Source organism: Trachinotus anak, unplaced genomic scaffold, assembly GCF_046630095.1.
Source record: "Trachinotus anak isolate AG129_WGS33_773 ecotype Australia unplaced genomic scaffold, CSIRO_AGI_Tana_v1 ptg000018l, whole genome shotgun sequence".
NCBI lineage: Eukaryota > Metazoa > Chordata > Actinopteri > Carangiformes > Carangidae > Trachinotus > Trachinotus anak.
In genome coordinates this window covers 16,779,394-16,799,115 of record NW_027273869.1, presented here as the reverse complement: position 1 = coordinate 16,799,115, position 19,722 = coordinate 16,779,394, and the positions used below count along the sequence as shown (strand labels likewise).

At 39.1% G+C, this 19,722-nt stretch overlaps 1 protein-coding gene across 1 annotated transcript; it reads left to right on the top strand.

The window, feature by feature from the left end:
• Nucleotides 1-4,885: 4,885 nt before the first annotated feature.
• Nucleotides 4,886-19,497, top strand: pah (phenylalanine hydroxylase). Its single transcript, XM_071501788.1, has 13 exons — nucleotides 4,886-5,051; nucleotides 6,378-6,497; nucleotides 10,538-10,721; nucleotides 12,820-12,908; nucleotides 13,436-13,503; nucleotides 14,612-14,808; nucleotides 15,516-15,651; nucleotides 15,743-15,812; nucleotides 16,200-16,256; nucleotides 17,364-17,459; nucleotides 17,933-18,066; nucleotides 18,167-18,282; nucleotides 18,907-19,497. The coding sequence occupies exons 1-13, from the start codon at nucleotides 4,974-4,976 to the stop codon at nucleotides 18,948-18,950; spliced, it is 1,389 nt and encodes a 462-aa protein (XP_071357889.1). The 5' UTR covers nucleotides 4,886-4,973; the 3' UTR covers nucleotides 18,951-19,497.
• The last annotated feature ends 225 nt before the right edge of the window (nucleotides 19,498-19,722 follow it).

Genomic DNA, 19,722 nt, shown 5'->3' with positions numbered 1-19,722 from the left:
AGAGGCTCCACAATGCTGCTGGAAGGCTGGAGTGGATTCTTCAGCACCCCTGTGGACAGTGCACATGTGGACAACAAACCCAAGATGTCTGTCAACTAGTCCATTAATCAACGACGTCTCATGAAAGCACAATTAGAAACCTCACAACTCTATAACCGATTATCATCTCTAAGCACCCCTGCCACTCCTCCTGCACAGCACTGCTCTGTGCTGCAGTCGCTTCCCTCGTCCAACTGCACTTTTTCACAATAATTATGAGGGGAAAAAAGTGAAGTTGCATAATAATGACAAAAGCAAAAAAAAATTTTTTTTTTAAAGCAGGACAGCTGCAGCATGTAAAAGAGCTCATTCCTTGCAGTCTGAGCCCATCAGACAGTTAGAGTGACTCGCATCTGGCTGATTATTAGTGCGAGAATGGACCTTCAGTGTGTGAATAAGACTGAGGCCCTATGGAGGAAGCCATTGTGGGATGCACACTGCACCACTTCATGTGATAAATGAGCAATTGTCTCCATCACCATTAATGACAGTAAATGACGCAGTAGGGAGCTCTCCATCCACTGTACAATGTAAGGAGGACACTGAGGAACCCTGGGAGTTTTATGTGACATCACGTCCCAGATGGGTTCATCTGAAAAATACTGAACACTGGAGACAAGCCAACGACACGCACAGAGTCCCACTTTGAGTCCCCAGTGGCTACAATAGTATGTTTATGTGCATTTCAATTAGCAGCAGCTGGCAGGCCGCGCACAATTTCTAATTCAACTGAAAGTTGTAGTCGTTAATATTTTTGGCAATTTGGGGCAGAGTATCAAGCTTCATCTGGAGCCATATTTGTGTCCAGCTAACTAGTTGCTAACTCTGTCTGTTGTTTGGTGCCAGGCAGGTTCTGTGTAGTGGGTTTATCAGAGCTGATGAGCCATGAAAGCCAAAAAAATGAGCTTGTTGGTGATAATTCTCTGTGGGTTCATCACTACAAGGGACTGTATTTACATTATGTGCAGTCATGTGACCCATTGTAAATGTCAAAATATTGATTAGTGCAGCTTTAATTGTCCATTGAAATGATAATGGAACTCTGCAATTTCCTCTAAACAGCTTGAACACACAATAAAATAACAATAAAAATATATGCAAATACCAAACGACCTTAAAAAGGATCACAGAAGTTGAAAACAAAATATAAAACTAAAAGATGCATACTGTCAAATTCCTACATGATTTTTAATATTTTGCTGTAGAGATATGTATGAAGTTCTATACTGAGTTATCTCACTATGTTCACCATGTTTACTGCAGTGTAGCAACAAGAAGGACTATTTAGATAATTCAATTTTTATTTATTTAAAATTTTTTTGTTATGAGGTCATTTGATTAATTTGATTAATACTGCTTGAATTTTTTTTTTTCAACAGCTGGATTTTAAAAGTGCTGCTCTGTGTGCTGGACTGGTGACGTTCTCTCAGTATAATCAAACCTACACTGCCCTCATGTGGCACCTGTGGATCCCCTCAACCTCAGGTGTGATGACAGGAGTAGCTTTTAACAGAGTTCCTTTATTTAATTTCTTATTTTCTAACTTTAATTACCAACTTGAGAGGGTCATATAAGATATACAGAGTAAGAAAACATCTGGAAAAACACTTTCTGAGTTAATTCAGTCCATGAATCGCAAGCTACAGAAACAATAACACAAAGAAAATGTAACTTAACAAGTTCGGTAAGGATCAAATTTCAAAAGTACAGAATACATGACCAACATGTTCAGAGAAAACTGCTATTAAAAAATTAATTAACTTTAAAATTTATTTAAAATTCAGATTTATTATTACTTCTTGTATCCCATTCTTAATTATGCAATTTTATATATAATCTACATCTGCCATATTAGTTCATCACTTATTTTCTTCCTGAAAAAACTGTGTTAAGGTTTTCATCTTTGTCCTGTAAACCAGCTGAATGAGCGTCGTTACCTGTGAAACAGATTTTGCATGTAGGAACCTTTTTGTCGTACCTCATGAGAGCGCAGACAGGTGGTGTTGTTCTTCTGGCCTTCTCTCTGATAGTTATCCAGGAAACAAAAAGATACTTTGCTTTATTTTAGAAGTTTTAACATAAATTGAATAAACAATACACGTAGTTTTGTTGGTGTGAATTGTCTTTTTCTTGTTATAAAATATGACTCTTTTGGAACCTCTAACCTCCACCACCTTTTAATTAAACGGATAGAATTAAAGAAAAAAAACAAACAATGATTGCAGTAAATTCACAGCCTGAAGGGTGAAAGTGCTCTTCTGTGGTCTTTCTGGAAATGGCAGAAGCTGCTGAAGCAGTTGCCTCTTTGCCCTCTTTACCCGAGCTGCCTGTCTGCACCAAGCAATTAAACAAATGATTATTATTATATCAGTGGCGTTATTATTGTTGCAGTTGCCGGAAGAGTTGTTTTCATCCCATGATCCTGTTCAGACAAGATGACGTCACTGCGTAGCGTGTGATGTTGAGAAACACCTTCTTACTTTGTGCATGAATGAACAGAAGATCAGGTGTTCATCATATATAACTTGTTAGCAGCTGCCGCCTGCTCTGCTCGAAACTGACCCCGTAAACCCCTTCATTCTACATTGGTTCTCATTAACAGTTAATTAGCATGGAGCTCATCACATGGCAGCCAAAGCATATCGCTTGCTCATATGTTCGGCAAGCCGGAAGTTCTTTTTGAGACACAGAGGTTATGACCTCAGTATTTCTAGGCATTTCAAAGACTGCAATTACACATGAATTATACAAGGTAAACTTAAACGGAACAAAGGGATTTTGAAGATTTTGCAGCGTGGATAAGGCTGAAACTGCATTGTCATCACGTAAGTATGAAAATGAACAGAAAATATCATCTCAACAGTTAGAAACATAAAATGTGAAAAATGTGGTTGACTCCTAACCTTATCAAGTATAATAAAAATAGAAAAGGAGCAGTGGGTTGGGTCAGTAAGTTTCACTCCTCTGGTCAAACTTAAATATATAAGATATTTTTAACTAGCCACCAAAGAATATGTTACATCATCTGCTTTGTTTTCATATTTTTCACAGTTCAATAAAATAAAATGAATAATACATTTATCATGATGGGGTAAATGCCTTTTTTAAAATCTTTTCCACGATGCAAGGTGTGGACTGCAATTCTGGTGTTCTCCATCCCTTTCTTTTATCAACTGACTGGAGAATGTCATAGACATTAAAATCTACTGTGAAAAACCCACCATGGATAATCTGTTTGTAACTACACATTGTAAATTCACCCTCAGCTCATCAAAACACCCAAATTAGTGGAACTAAAACAAAGGACATGACCTTAGTGTCCACATGGGACCGTATGTACAAACATGCTGTATGCTCCACGAGCATACAGGCATAACTGCATCACATCATTTCTGCAGGTTTATCAGCTGCACATTCATGCTGCAAATCTACTGGATTCAGATCTAGTGACTGTCTGATGACTCTGAGACAACTTTTTCTTTGTGACATGGAGCATCATCCTGCCGGAAGCAGCCATTAGAGATAAATTGTGACTATAGAGAGACACACATGGTCAGCAACAATACTCAGATAGGCAGTGGTGTTTAATATATGAGTGATTGGTAATAAGGGGCCCAGGGTGCCAAGAAAACCTTCCCCACAACATTACACCAGCAGCAGCCTGGACTGACTACACAAGGCAGGTTGAGTCCATGAATTCATGCTCACAACAAATTCTGACTTTACCATTTGCAGTAAAAATCCTGATTCATCAGACCAGGCTACGTTTCTCTGGTATTCAACTGCCCAGTTTTGGTGATCCTGTGCCCACTGCAGCCTCAGATTTCTGCTCTTGGCTGACAGGTCTTCTTGTATTGAGCATTTGAACTGTGTAGTAATCCCCAAAAAGATGTCAATACTTCCTCCACCTTTGATTAGCAGTAAATAGAAGTAAAGCTGAGGTTGATGGGAATCCCATTACTTTTGCAGGTGTTTAGTCATAAACCAACACGCTGGACCTGATGATTATTTGCTCAATGGTTTAAGATATTTCACTCAAACCCATCTATCATCATGAATTACACTCGCAGTGTACTTATTAGGAACACCTGTAAACCCGCTTATTCATGCAGTTATCCAATCAGCCAATCATGTAGCAGCAGTGCAGTGACAACAAGCATCCTGAGAGGTGTCACTTTGATGGAGATTTTCTATTTTTATAATCTTCTCAAATCAAATAATCCATCAGTCAACTGACAAAAATAATCAGCAATCCGACTAAATACCGGAGTTAAAAAAATTGCACCACCTCAACCAACTACAGTAGTAAAATACTCCTTACACATTAAAGTGGGAAATAAAAGTAATAAATAATCTAATGTTATAATGATATAAAAGTCACACAGGCCAGTGTTTTTACTCATAATACTATTTTAAGAATGTAGTGTAATTTACTGTATTTTATTTTTTTTATTTATTCACTAAATAGCTTTTAAGAACGTTGTATAAAGAGTGAAAATTTTTCTTTAAAAAAAAAAAAAATTAATTAATTAATGTATTTTTTTTAATGTTATTTTATCATATTTTATTTTATTTATTTATTTCGCATTTTGTATTTTGGTCTTAATTTGTATTTAACTTTATTTGAAATGTAATTTTAACTCTGATTCCGGAAACACCTTCAGTTGTAACCTCAACCCAGCGGTGGACAACCAGAACCAGATGCGCCGCTGAGAGTCCGTTTCACAACGAGCATCCCGTGACAGCCCGGTGCTGGGGGGGCGTGGGGGGGGGGGGGGGGGGGGGGGGGGGTGACGTCACGTGGGCCCGTGTTAACCCGGAGAGGTTTATAGACAAGAGCTGCTCCCAGAAACTTCCACAGACCCACAGCCCACAGCCCACAGCCCACAGCCCAGCATCAGTGCGCACAGGTTGTTCACCTGAAGACAGAGACGATGGACGCTGCGTACAAGAGAGTCAATGGAGACCACGGCCCCGGCGCAGAGGCGGAGGCAGACGACCAAGGCACCCGGGTAAATCTGACTTCTCACTCTAGACAAATCTAATATCTGCTGCATTCATTTCAAAGCCTCTTGCATTTAGATTTTTACAGCAACTTTGTGTTTCCAGGAACAGATCCTTCAGCTTACTTGCGGTCTTTTGCCATGATATGGTTATTGTGAGCAAAAAGAAAAAGCAAGTAATTGCATATAATCTTTCAGCTACTGTTCTGAATGCAGAGACAGTAATAGAGAAAGTCATAGCTGGAATATTCCAGGTACAACAGGACACAAAGCAGGGAACTACAAAAGTGACTCGGTGAATAGAAGGCAAAAAAAAAAACAGCTGATGTCAGTGACAAAACAGACAATATGTGCAGTTATAATACACCTGGGAAATATGACAAGGTCCTGCAACAGCTAAAATGACCAATAATTACTAGAAAAAGGCCCTATCTATACAGGTGTTTGGACAGAGTTAATATAAATAAAATATGAGGATTTCTTGCCCTTGTCCAAAGGGAAATTGTGATGTGCACTTTTCATTACTTTCTGATATTTTCAAGGACAAAACGTTTAATCAGTTAATCCATAATGAAATTAATCATTAGCTGGAGCTCCGATATCAAAGCCGTCTGGTTTTAATGATGGAGAAATTCCTTCACTCTTCTGCTCTTGCAGTCGAGATGAGCAAAGCATTTGAGGTTGCAGTCAATGGCTTTGTTCAAGAAAAGATTCTGTCCAGGAAACTAATTAAAGTTAATTAAGAAAAACTGGCTGGACTGTGCAGGAATGTCTCCATCTGTAAGACATTCTGCCCCTCTGAGACACACTCGCAGACAGAAATTATGGATGTATTTATGCACCTTCCCTCATTTGTTAAAAATCCTCTGGTGTGTGGAGCATGTGGTCATGCCAGCATGACTGCTGCTGCAGGGGTCAGCGTCTAAAGGTTAAAGGTGCGAGGGGCTTCAAGCTTTATGATCAGACACCTAAAATGCAGAAAGTCATGGCCATCAACTAGATTTCATGCGCGTTCTCTTACATATGGCTGAGCTTAACAGACACACCCAGTGAGATCCAAACTCAAATCAAACAGCAATATTATGAACAGAAAATGTGGGCTTTACAGATGCTCTTGATTAAGAAAGTGCAGATGGGTGTTGACAGCTTAGCATGAGTTTGTTAGAGTTTAGTACATGACGATGCCCATTTAGCTGCAGAGTTTTTTCATCCGACCTATGCAGTAACAGTATAAGCTGCTCCCCTGTACACAAACATATCTAAAGCACATATGGAAATCCATACATTTTGCATTGAAGCCCTTTGTTTTTAGCTTGAATGTGTCTTTCTCAACAGAAGAGAAGGGGCTCCATGTACCTGGAGGAGGAGACCAACAAGAAGTCAGAGGTGATCTCCTGCATCTTCTCCCTGAAAGAGGAGGTTGGAGCTTTGGCCAAAGCCCTGCGGCTCTTTGAGGTGAACCTGATTCCTCCAGTGACAGCACATAAACATGCAGCCACTCCTTCACTCTACCAGGAGCCCTAATGCTTCTCCTGATCTCCTGATCTGCTCCTGATCAGCAGATTTCCATCCTGTATGCTCATTACCGTCATGAGCACACAGGATGTGACTGTTTCTTATCTGTTATTACTCATCGCCTGGGCCCACACATAATTAAAATGACACTTTAATGTCACCCATCATTCGAAGATCTATTCTTCCTCTCAGACTATGAAATAAGTTGCAGTTGGCCCAAGTTTGCAGAGCAAACTGCATTTCTTCAGGATGTTGAGAGCAACATTACAAGCACTTCCTCTTGCAGTTAACAACCAGGCAATGTAGGAATGTAGTGCTGTAGTGGTGGTGGGGTGGTTTGGTCTACATGTGGTAAAACTAACTACACCAGGCTGTGGTTAAAAACACATCTTCAAATGACTAAAACTGACTGTATATGTAACCAAAATAATGTTTTAAATCATTATGAAATGCATCTAAATTATAGGAATCCACAAAAGATGCATTCTCCCGCAAGAACAAATAGGTTGAATGTTTAAAGAGGAGTTCAACATTTTGGGAAATATATGTCTTCATTTTCTTGCTGAGAGCTCAGGAAATAAAATCGATACCACTTTCACATCTGTCTGTTAGTTATAAGGCTACAGCCAACAGTCAGTTAGCTTAGCTTAGCATAAAGACTGTAAACAGGGAAACAGCTATTCTGGCTGTGTCCAAAGAACACGAATGGTTTGATCCAGACAAACAGACACGATGGCCGGCTCAAGCTTCCTAAGGTCTTTCACGTTCATAAAGTTATTGATTAACATTAAACAAGCTACATGAACCAAAAATATATTTTAAATTCTTTAGATATGAATATATTATAGCATCATAAGATCAGGTACATAATTTTAGTAGATAGCAAGTTTAGTTCTAACTGAGTTTGGGCGGAGGAAAGTAGGTTTTATATGTGATTATCTGAAGTTGTTTTTGTGTAGTTTTCATGGCCTTTTTTGACCCTTTAAAGAAGGAAGCTAAACAAACTGAACTTATCTCAGTTGTTTGTGTATCAGTCGTGTGCAAACATGACAGGTGGCTCTTTGATCCACTACCCCACCTCCTCCAGGGGTCCTGCAGCCATGAAACGGTCTCAGGCAGTGAACTATTTACTGCAACAAGTACTCCATCGATTAATCAATTAGTCGAGGGACAGAAAATGAATCGGCAACTATTTTTATAACTAATTAATCATCTGATTCTAATCAGAAGTGCTTAACACTGGAATATTTTTCGTGTCAGTTTTGACCATTTTCTAAAATTTCATAGACAAAACAAATCGATCAATCACGAAAACACTTTAGTCAACTAATTATTGATGAAAATAACTGTTAGCTGCATCAATAACTATGTACACTCACTCAAGTACTGTACTTAGATCTAGTATTGAGGTATTTGTACTTGACCTGAGTTTTTTTATTTCTTACCTTACACTTCTTCTCCACTGTACTTGTAATATCGGGCTGGAAACAATGTATGTACATAAATAATATGTAATTAGTATCCAAAATTATATTTGCTATAGATTAAACTATTCATTGTTATTTAAAGTAGTTAAGATTTATCCAGTGATGACATCACTACGACATCATCAGGGTTATTCTTTCAAACTTCGGAGACACAGAGGACATTATACAGCTGTTTTTCACAGGTTTGTGATGATTGAACGGGACCTTGTGCCCCATTAAAATTCTGCAACAATAATCCAATAAAATAAAACGACAAGTATTTGTTGCACTACTTTGGAATCTGAATCCTTGCAACCACAAGAGGGTCCAATGTATCAATGTGCGTCATGTTTTTTGATTCTCTTTTATTGATCTAAACTGCCTCTGCGTACGTGACTGTATGAAGGCTTGAAGTAAACACTGATTGTTTAATCTTCAACATCCACATCCTACCAAGATTTGAGTTTGCTCTTCTCAGAGGCAAAGCACAAAGTACGTCTCCAGGACATTTGTCAAGAAGACGATCAAACAAACAACAACAAAACAAAATGTTTTCAGTTCAGAGACACATTTTCTCTGGAGAGACATTCTTTTCCTCAGCCATGTGAGTTTCTGGGGGAGGAGATGTGGGTGGGTTGACCATGATCAATACCAAGTATGTGCCAAGTGCTGTTCTCCAAATGCAGCAGCAAACAGCAGGATCCTCTTTGAACCTATGAGCTCCCACTTTCCCGATCCTCCCCCTGTTCCACCCCCCTCCTCCCCTTCCTCTGCTCGCCTCTCATTTCCAGACTTTCAGGTCAAATGATCCCCAAACCATCAGCACACCCCTCATAAGGCACTGTAACATATGCTGATTCCCCGAACAGCACAGCTTTGAAGAGAACGCGATGCACGTTCTTCCTGTGTTCTCTGGAAAATTGAAACCGACTGCTCGGCCGAACCATGTGCTAATGTTTAGCCCAATCTATCATGTGCTCATTGTCATCTTGTGAATGTCTAATCTCCATATTTTAGTCAGAAAGCCACACGCTAAAACTTCCACAAAGTTGATCCGCCCGAGACTCAAGCATGCATGTGACATGGCAGCGTGGTTTTCATGTGAGAGCCACGGGCCGACCTCGACCTCACACTTCAGCTGATGCAGAGGAAAGGGTCACCTGCATTACAGTGGAGGGACAGCCCAGAGGGGTACTGAAATCTGAGCAAATGACCCCTTTATCTTGCTGGGTTTAGGATTTAGGGTTGGCTATGTTAAGCTGGACCAGGCCGCCAATAGCACACATGCCGAAAAGTTTCTCTTTATGTACAGAAATTTTTTTTCTTTAATGGGGACGGGGACACATTTCACCGAACACTAAACATGCTTGACTGTACAAACCTATTGGAATTTAAATGTTAATGCAATGAATGTACAAAATATGCACCATCCATTTCTTCATTCTCTCACAGTTTAAAAATCTTGGACTTGTTTAATTATTTGTATCTAGACTTGATCTCCTCCTTTGAAACTTGAACAATCTGTATGCATAAAATATTCAGTGTAGGCCTTAAAAAATGTTTTATGTTTCATATTCTTGAATTTACAGAGAAAAACTACAGGTTAAATAATCAATCTTTTCAATTGGAAAACAGTTTTTTCTCCTTTACTATGTTCAGACCGTGACAGTAAATCTACTGACTGTGAAAAGATAATATTACATCACAAAAAGCAAGTCATCATTTCTTTAAAATGCCAACCTGGACACTGTCTTTGGTCATGTTTGTACCACCCCCGGGGGAACACTGGACCATGTGGGCCTTAAAAAAAGCTGTTATATATCGAATGGGATCCAGATGGGAGAGAACAGGGGGGCCCGCTGCTCACGCCCTCCTTTTACTTAGCCTATAGTAGACAGAGAACAACATACTCCCTCTCCCTCCCCAAAAGTTACATAAATAAAAACACATTTTTGTTGGTAATTACGACTTAACGATCACGCTTTCCAACACGAGCCGGAGTCTCTGTGCATTTCGGATGTTGGAATCATGTCCAGAAAAGTCTGGAAACTTCCCAAAGGTCTTGTGTTCACGCTGCAGAGTCAGAAAAGCCTAAATGCCGGCAGGGCAGGGTGATTTACTTGACGATTTTGCACTACACCAGTACAATATGTCCTGAATGCCTTTACCATGCAAGTCCTGTCTGTCTGGTTCAGTGTCAGTTTGCAGAGAGAGGGTTCAAGGCAGCTCTTGGCCAAGGTCAGAGTGGACTTCACTGAGGCTGATAAACAATAGCCTCACACCGCCCTCTGGTGGTTGAATAAGGACAATGCCGCAGCCTGATACAGCAAAAATATTTGCTTTGCCTGATTAACCCAAACAGTAAATGTTTAAATTTGAACTTTGTTTACTTTGAACCTTCTGCCTTTGACAAAGGGGAAAATTGCCTAAAATATATACAGAGATGAGCAAATAAACAGCACAAGTTCTGCAAAAACATCAGCTCATGTCTCACCTGCTCCTTTGTTTCTGCAGGACAAGGGCATCAACCTGATGCACATCGAGTCCCGTCCGTCCCGGATGAACAAAGACCAGTATGAGTTCTTCATCAGTGTGGACTCCACCTGCTCCCAGGCCTTGGATGAGGTCATTGACGGCCTGCGTACACAAATCAGCGGCCACGTGCATGAGCTATCACGCAACAAACAGAAGGATACAGGTCAGACAGTGTGTGTAATTGTAGTGGGAACAAGATAAGCATGAATCCTATGAAAATATAAAAAAACACTAAAGGCGTATAAGTGGCAGCTCCACTCGTCTGTGGTTTCAAATACAGGAGGACAACTGATATTCCACTGGTGTTGTTTGTCGCTTATCTCTTTGTAATAATACTTAGAGTAAACTAATACTAAATGTGATCTTACAGTTTGCATCACTATTCCTTGTGAGCAAAGATCAAGCAAAACTGTCCTAATGTCTGTTAAGGAGCCACATCTCAAATTAAACATAATAGATAAATAAAAATGGGATCTCATCTGATGTATTATATTGATCAAATAATAATTTCTTGTTACATTTAATGGTTGCAAATTGTTCCTCAACTTTAAATTGTATTGAAGTTTTTGTGTCACTTATTATTAGATCCTCGGACTTGACTGTACCTCGGGGTTTAGTGAATTTTGATACGCTTCACGTCACTGATTTATATTTTAACTAGACTAAGAGTCTGCAGGCATGCTAGCAGCTCTGTGCCAATGCTAAAAATAGCATGCTAACATGTTTCCCAAGTATAGTTGTCAAGATATTCCAGTCTGGGTCAAAGTGGCCTAGAGGGACACACAGTTGAAATTATCCATTTATCAACTGAGCACAGTGATGGCTGTTGGCTGGTGGTTTATGAACCCCCCCAGCCAGACTTAGTAATGGGCAGCCAGTGTCGCCGATGAGACTGATGGCCCATGGCCCACATCTAGATCCCTTTATTAGTTGTTTCCAGAATGACATTAGTTTAGCTACTGAGGACCAACAGGCCTGGCATGAACAGAGGAGCTCTGTGTCTCGGGCCCCAGACTAACACAGGGAAGCAGAACATGCCAAGGTCACGGCAGGCTGAGACAGACAGGGCCACCATGGCTCATCCTTTGACCCCCACAGAGACACTGAGGTCTGCTGGTCAGGGTCAAGTGGACGAGGGGATAGTTATGGCCTGTTTTGGAGACAGCCTGTTTATAGAGGAGCCTGGCAGGGGCCTGTTGTCTTCCCGGGGGCCTCAGGGTAGACCACACTGCACAAATTTAGATTAATGATTGGGCCCCAGTGTTTTTCTTGAGGGTCATAAATCCATATGAACTAGCAGATGCCCCTCATGTACTGTTCTGTTGAGTGTCAAAGCGCCATGACACTGAAAAAAAAAATCCTATAGGCAAAACATCATCTCCTCATCTCCTCATCTGTTTCAGTCATGAATCACACAATATTCAGGCTGAAACTAACAGATGTTTTCACTGAGAATTAATCAACTGATCTGTAAAATGTAAAATGAAGGTGAAACAGATCTAAAAATAGAGCTGAAACAATCAGTCGATTAATCAATTAGCTGATCGACATAAGAATAATCTGCAGTTATTATGATAAACAAATACTCATTTGTCAATTTTCAAGCTAAAATAAGAAAACAAAAGCAAAAATGATCAGTTTTTTCTTCTCTAATATGAAGATTTGTTTCATTTCTTTGTTTTATATCACTATAACATAAATATATTTGAGTTGGACAAAACAAGGTATTTGAAGACATCACCTTGGACCCCACCTTTAAACTGGAATGAATGTGTTTTTTACATTTCATATGTTAAACAGTAAATCAATTGAAAAAAAAAAATTTACCAAATTAATCAATACTGAAACTTATCAATAGTTGGAGCCCTTAAAGTGGCGTCTTGTTGTTTAGTTTGAGCAATAGTCCAAAATTAGTCAGTTTGCAGTTTATTAAAGAGGGAGAAGCATCTTTGGGACTAAGTAATAGTTGGTAATTTTGTTTGAAAAATGACTGTAGCACTCTACACAATATGGGAAAATCATCATAAACTCAGGCCTAAAGTAGAAGAAAACAGTGGCAGTGCACAGCTCCAAATGATCTGTTTGAACTCTGTGAGTGCCGGCGTTTTCTTTCTTTATCTTTAAACATTCCCAGGATTTCTACATTTTCTTCCCTCTGGACAGTGTTTGTGGAATGAATGCTAAATTGATTTGACCTGAATAAACACCTGATGAGTAAAAACACAAATTATCGATGTTTAATAGCCGTTATTATCCTCCAGTGCCTTGGTTCCCTAATGACATCCAGGACTTGGACCGCTTTGCCAACCAGATCCTCAGCTACGGCTCCGAGCTGGATGCGGATCACCCGGTAAACACTGACTCATCCATCACTGTCTGTGTGCCACATCCTGTCTCTGCATGTGTGTGTGTGTGAGTGTGTGTGTGTGTGCGTGTGTGCGTGTGTGCGCGTGTGTTTGTGTGTGAATACATGTCCACTCACGCCCACATGTCTAATGAAAGACGTGGGCTGTGAAGATGACAGGCCACACTCTGCTGTCTATTCTAATGGAAACTATCTAGAAACACAAATTGATGTCATTGCTTTAATTGAGCCCCTATAATTATAGATAATTGCTCCCTTTTGCCACCGCCATTAAAGCAAAATGTATTCATCATAAGCTGAAAAACACTCTACAAAGGCTTCATTTGAATATGTATTTCTCTGCTCTTATTAGAGACGGAGTGCATAATGCTGTCAAAGGCCACAGGGTTTAGCCTTAGCAGAGGATTTCCTCTCTTTGATTTAGCTGAGAGTGGCCAGGCTGCGATCATGAGATCTAACATGGCTTTCCTTTGTGTGTGTGTGTGTGTGTGTGTGTGTGTGTGTGTGTTCAGGGCTTCACAGATCCAGTCTACAGAGCCCGCAGGAAGGAGTTTGCTGACATCGCCTACAACTACAGACAGTAACTACTCTTAAAAATCTTTATTCTTAATCTCCAACCCTTTCTACGTCTAATTTCCAAGTCTGGAGAGAGATTTTTTTTTTTTAATATTTGAGTTCTGGCTGATTTCTCTCCCTCCTTTGCTTTGGAAATGATCAACAAATAGGGACAAATTACAGGGAGCCAGTGGTGGATTTAAAGGACCTTGGTCTTTGTGGGTATAATTGAAAAGTATTGTTCACAGGCACTAGAAAGAAGCCCAGTGAAATGCCCACTTAGGTGGCTCACATTTACATCGCTGTGACAAATAATGAAGCCATTCTGTGTTTGAGCAGTCCACCATCATGGGGAAATTTGGGGAAAACAAAAAGACACATGAAATAAATCTTAACCAAATACACAATATTTAAAAAGCATTACATTTATTTTTAATTTGATACTAAAAATATTGATACTGTATATCCAGTATATGACAGTGGCAAAGGATATAGAGTTGAGGAAAGCAGTCATACTGTTTATAAAAGGCAAATTTAAATAAAGAAGTTTATCAAAGGTCATATATATGGATAAAAACATAGATATACACTGTAAAAAAGCTAGTCCTTGTTCACATGAAACCTAAAGTAAAATGTTTCTGTGATTGAAACATATTTTTAATGAGTCTGGAAGCTTCAGTGTTTGTTTATAGAAAAAACAGTTTGTGAATTAGTGCCACAGATGTTTTTGACACGACCACTAGGAGTCACCAAAGTGAGAAACGTTCAAATCCCGCACACTGGGGGCTTAAAAGAGCGCTTTACTCACCACATTAATCGAATAAAAAGGAGAGTTTTGTTTTTTTAGGATGAAATAATGCTTTAAGAAAATTTGACATCATCATAAATACAACAATTTTAGAGAAACAATATTATCTATGTAGCAACACTGTTTTCTTTAAATACATACTGTCCCTATGTTCTATGTCTGTTTGCAGTTATATGAATGTACTTACCCTTTATCACTCTTTACTGTAGCATAAACATTTTTACTTATTTATTTAATGTTTACTAGAAGGACAAGTATGTCACATATAGCCTAAGGTTGCAATGCCAGAGGGATCTGATACAATAACCTCGTGCCCTTATTGCAGCGGCCAAGTCATCCCAAGAGTGGAGTACACAGAGGAGGAAAAGGCCACATGGGGTACAGTGTTCAAAGAGCTGAAGACTCTGTACCCGACTCACGCCTGCCGCGAACACAACCGGGTCTTCCCCCTGCTGGAGAAATACTGTGGCTACAGGCAGGACAACATCCCACAGCTGGAGGACGTCTCCCGCTTCCTGCAGTGTAAGTGCTGTGTTGTCACTGGCACGCTGGGGCCCCACGAATTACATCTACACCGATTATGTCAACTGTTGAGTTTTTTTGGTGTTACACAGACTTACAAGAGTATAAAAGTAAAGCACTACAACATTTATATGCGTTACACAGTTTGGCAGCCGGCCTCAAAACTGTCTGGCCTCTAAACTTTCTCTTAACTCTCAACGCAACTATTGCATCTACTGTATCATGTATCATCAGTCTATACTTTTATTTATATTATTATTCTACTTAATTTTTTATTAGTGCCACAATTAGATTCTGATAATTTAGTCACAACATTTACCCAATAAAGTTGCAATTTAGTAGTAATTTCTTGTGCAGTCCATACAGTAGCTCTTGACTTAATTCTCTGTGACCCTAATACACTGTTAAAATTGAAAATGTTCAAATGTTTGAAGAGATTTTCTTTATGACTGAAGACAGAAACCTATAAAATTCTATGTTCTATGTTCCTTTAACCTGAGTCATGCAGTTCTAGCATCCTACACTACGGTATATAAAACATCTTCATTTCATTTTGGAAACCTCTCAGTGTGAATGTGGCCAGAACCTATTCAAACGCCGCACTTCCTCTTCCCCTCTCTCTTCTCTCTAACCACTCTTATTCAACAGAACCAAACACTCACTCTCGCCTTCTTCTTCTCTTTCACCTGTCTGCCCCTCTCCTGCAGCGTGCACAGGCTTCCGGCTTCGCCCGGTGGCCGGCCTGCTCTCGTCCCGGGACTTCCTGGGTGGACTCGCCTTCCGTGTCTTCCATTCCACGCAGTACATCCGTCACGGCTCCAAGCCCACATACACACCTGAGCCGTGAGTGTTCAGTGTCCAAACTCAATCTGTGGAAGAAGGAAAAATACAGAAACTGAATAGTGTCAAAGAGTAATTTCTGTTTCTAACTCAGGGATATCTGCCATGAGCTCCTGGGACACGTTCCTCTGTTTGCTGACCCTAGTTTTGCCCAGTTCTCACAGGTAATCACGTGTCCTGTAATTAAAACTGATTATAGCCTTTTTTAACTTAGCTAGTTTGCAAGTTAGTAATAGAATTATTTATTTAATATTGTTTGTATATTATATTTATTTTCACATACTAAAGTGTATTCATCATGCACTAATAAAACTGCAGGTAACTACATTATTGCAATACATACATTGCAATTATACACACTGGTCTAATGCATCATACTGCATATGCCATCCTAACTTTTTTTTTTTATTCTCTACTTATCTGTATCCTGTTTGGGTGTTATGTTGTGTTGCTGCAACACTTAATTTTAATTATTAAATGTTACTTTATCTTGAATATCTATGTAACACATTACAGTCCATAACTTTTTATTTTTTTGTTTGCTTGTATAGGAAATTGGACTTGCCTCCCTTGGTGCCCCTGATGAGTACATTGAGAAACTTGCTACTGTGAGTACTATGCACAAGAGAAATAATAATATCATATGAATCTATATTTTTCCAGTCTCTAGTGTCATCTAGGTAGTTGAGGTGATATTTCTCCAGATTTTAAAGGACCAGTGTGTAGCATTTCGGGAGATCTATTGGCAGAAATTTAATAAAATATTCATACTTATATTTTCATTTATGTATAATCCCCCGAAACTAAGAATCCTTGCGTTTTCATTCGTTTAAAATAAGCCCTTCATATCTATATAGATAGGGGATCCTCTTCCACGTAGCCCACAATGTTGCACAGCCATGTTTCTACAGTAGCCCATAACAACTAACCATACAGTGGTGCTAGAGAGGGGCCACACTTGGAAATGAAAGGATGAGGAGCGGGGTGTTGCAATCTGCAACCTCACCACTAGACGCCACTAAATCCTACACACTGGTCCTTTAAAGTTAGATTATGCACAATTATGTAACTTTTACTGAACTCCATCTACAAAGTGCATTTGGGAGATAGTGATAAATGCTAAAGCTAAAATGCTAAGCTATTGTAACAGAAGCAAAAGTGGAGAAGAGTCATAAAATCAGCAAACTGACTGAGTAATGTCCATTATACAACAATATTTACTTGAAGTTTGTTAGCATTAGCAACCATAAGCTAATGATTGTACCAGCTGGGTGTGCTGAAAGTGCCTTTAACTGCTTATGAATTCAGCTTTTCACTTGTACAAGGAAGAATGTGTCATTTCTTCTCTCAAAAGTCATATTGTCTCTCTTAAAATATCTGTCTCTTAGATACAGAAAAGAAACAGTCCAAATGAAAACTATAGACACTGCTTTTGGAAAAGGATGTTCAACATTTTAATATAACTTGCTTAAAACAAAAACTTAAAACAAAAACTATATGCATGGCAGGGTAGAGCAAGACAAAAGTTATAAAATGTGTTAGTTTTTTTTATTTAGGTGAACTGATCCTTTGAAACTCCTCAGGTATTTCTGGGTTTGAGGATTCAACATAAGCCTGTTGACCAACCCTAGATCAATCTTCCTTGGTTTTCTGAATTCTTGCCTGGATCTGTTGTATGAAGCATATTTTTATGATTTTATTATCCGTGTCCTCAGGTGTACTGGTTCACTGTGGAGTTTGGCCTGTGTAAGCAGGGCTCAGAGATCAAAGCTTACGGAGCTGGCTTGCTTTCATCCTTTGGAGAGCTGCAGGTAAGGGGGTGTGTTTGAGTCACTGGAGACAAGAAAACAATCTGTATATCACTCGCAGCAAGGTCTTACTGCTGCCTGCCTCCTGCTGAACCCCACGTCTGATGTTATAACACATTCACCTTGTTGTACAACCGCAGCGGTGCAGACAGTGGGTTAGTGGTCCACTCAGATTCAGGTTTAATGTGTCACTAGGGGACTCAGCCTGCCAGTCCGGCGGGGGTGTGGGTAAAGTGGTTCACTGGGTAAGTGGGGGCAGAGAGAAGATGAGCAGCTCGCTATCGAGGTCACAAGTTACATCAGCCGGCGTCAGCAGAGGATGTGCACTCCGCCGAGTCACATCAGCAGCGAGGCTGAGCCCTGAGTCATGCTGCACTTCCTGTAAACTGACGGCCGTGATGAGAATAGACACTCATTGAGAAATTGAAATCCCTAAATATATTCTTCTTTTTTTTTTTTACACTGTTTTCTTTCAGTACTGCTTGACAGACAAGCCCAAACTCCAGCCCTTTGACCCCGACAAGACCAGCCTCCAGAAATACCCGATCACAGAGTACCAGCCTGTTTACTTTGTTGCTGAGAGCTTTGAGGATGCCAAAGAGAAAGTGAGGTAAGAAATGTTTGTTTTTACTCGTTTTTTATATGTATATGTACCATAACTTTAGGATGCATTCTCTCTTTGTTTAAAATTAATGTCTTTGTGTCTGCAGGAAATTTGCAGCCACCATTCCCAGGCCTTTCACAGTGCGCTACAACCCCTACACCCAGAGTATTGAAGTGCTGGACAACACCCAGCAGCTCAGGAACCTGGCTGACTGCATTGGTAGTATGTATCACACTTACATCAGCTATTTTTGTGCAGAGTTTGGCAATACAATCTTCTTTTCTTCAGTTATATTTATTGATTTTTAAAGCTGCTTTTCCCAGCTTTTTTTTTTCAGATTACTGCAAAACAAATGCACAACACTGCTTATCTCGTCATCAGTGTAGTTACTAGGTTTTCCCCTTAGCTTTATATGTCTAATATTATGTCATGTTAGTGTAATAAATTACAGTGACTTAAGCAGAGGAGTGCTTTATTTCAGGTGAGGCAGGCCGCCTGCACTGTAATACAATACAAAAACACTGGTTTATATTGAATAATTTTTAGAGGTAAAATTGCAAAAAGCAAACATAATATTTAAAATAATAAATATAATTTTCTACAGCCTCAGTGTTTATTTCTGCTTCATGTCCTTTTGATCATCCTGTGACCTCTTGACCTTTTGGGAACCAGTGATTTAAAAGTCTACACTCATCTACTTATGACAACATTGTCACCAAATGGAAAAAAAAGAAAATTTTGTAGTTTTATCAATGTGTTGCTCCTCATTTTGAAAAGAAATGAAGCAAAGAATCACTATAAAGAGTTATTTCTTTTGTTTTGATTTTGTTTTTTCTATTATTTTAGGTGAAATGGGGAAACTGTGTGAAGCCCTGCGGAAACTGGCGTAACTGCACATGTAATCTGGCCTGAAGCCTCTTTTGTTCATTTATTAGACTGCTGGCCTCTTATGGTTATGTTTAGCATGCTTGCAATTTAGCTTTCTATGTATTAAAGCAAATATGCAAATCGAATGATTGCTATATTGCTGTTTTCTAATTAGTAAGATACGTTCTCTGTGTATTTTAGTTAAGTGAATAAAGTTTAGCCTGTTTCTTATGGAGGATAATAAGGAATGAGTCCTTATTATTATTATTATGACAGTATAAATGTATACATGCTTTTCAAAATAAGAGGGTTTTGACAATCAACATCTCCTCAGTGACTTCAGTGAATTTAAAAGCAAATATGTAAACATATGATTTTGCTTTTATTATAATGCAAAACAACTGCAATAATCAGATTTCTTTCTATGCATTTCAATCCCAAAAGTATAAAGAGATCATTTTTTGTCTCAAAAACTTTCATTTTGCTTGGCTAAATTAAATGCTTTGTATATGCATGAATTGTTTTAATGAAATAAATAAATATTCCTCCTCTTGCTTCTCTTGAACTTCATCCACTGGTTCTGTCTTCAATATTTTCCTACTGATCCCTTTCCATATATATATATATATATATATATATATATATATGAGGTACTGAACTTGACTTGCTGCCACGAACCAATAATAATGATTCAAAAATATAAAAACACCAACACCAACTATTCTGCATAAGGAGTAGCTTTACTTTAAGTGCATGTGGTGGCTAAACATTTATAGTTATGCTGATCAATGTGCA

Coding starts and splice junctions, on each gene's coding strand:
- pah (XM_071501788.1), top strand. CDS start 4,974: ATGGACGCTGCGTACAAGAGAGTCAATGGAGACCACGGCCCCGGCGCA. Junction 5,052..6,377: donor CAGACGACCAAGGCACCCGG/GTAAATCTGACT, acceptor CTTTCTCAACAG/AAGAGAAGGGGCTCCATGTA. Junction 14,809..15,515: donor CGTCTCCCGCTTCCTGCAGT/GTAAGTGCTGTG, acceptor CCTCTCCTGCAG/CGTGCACAGGCTTCCGGCTT.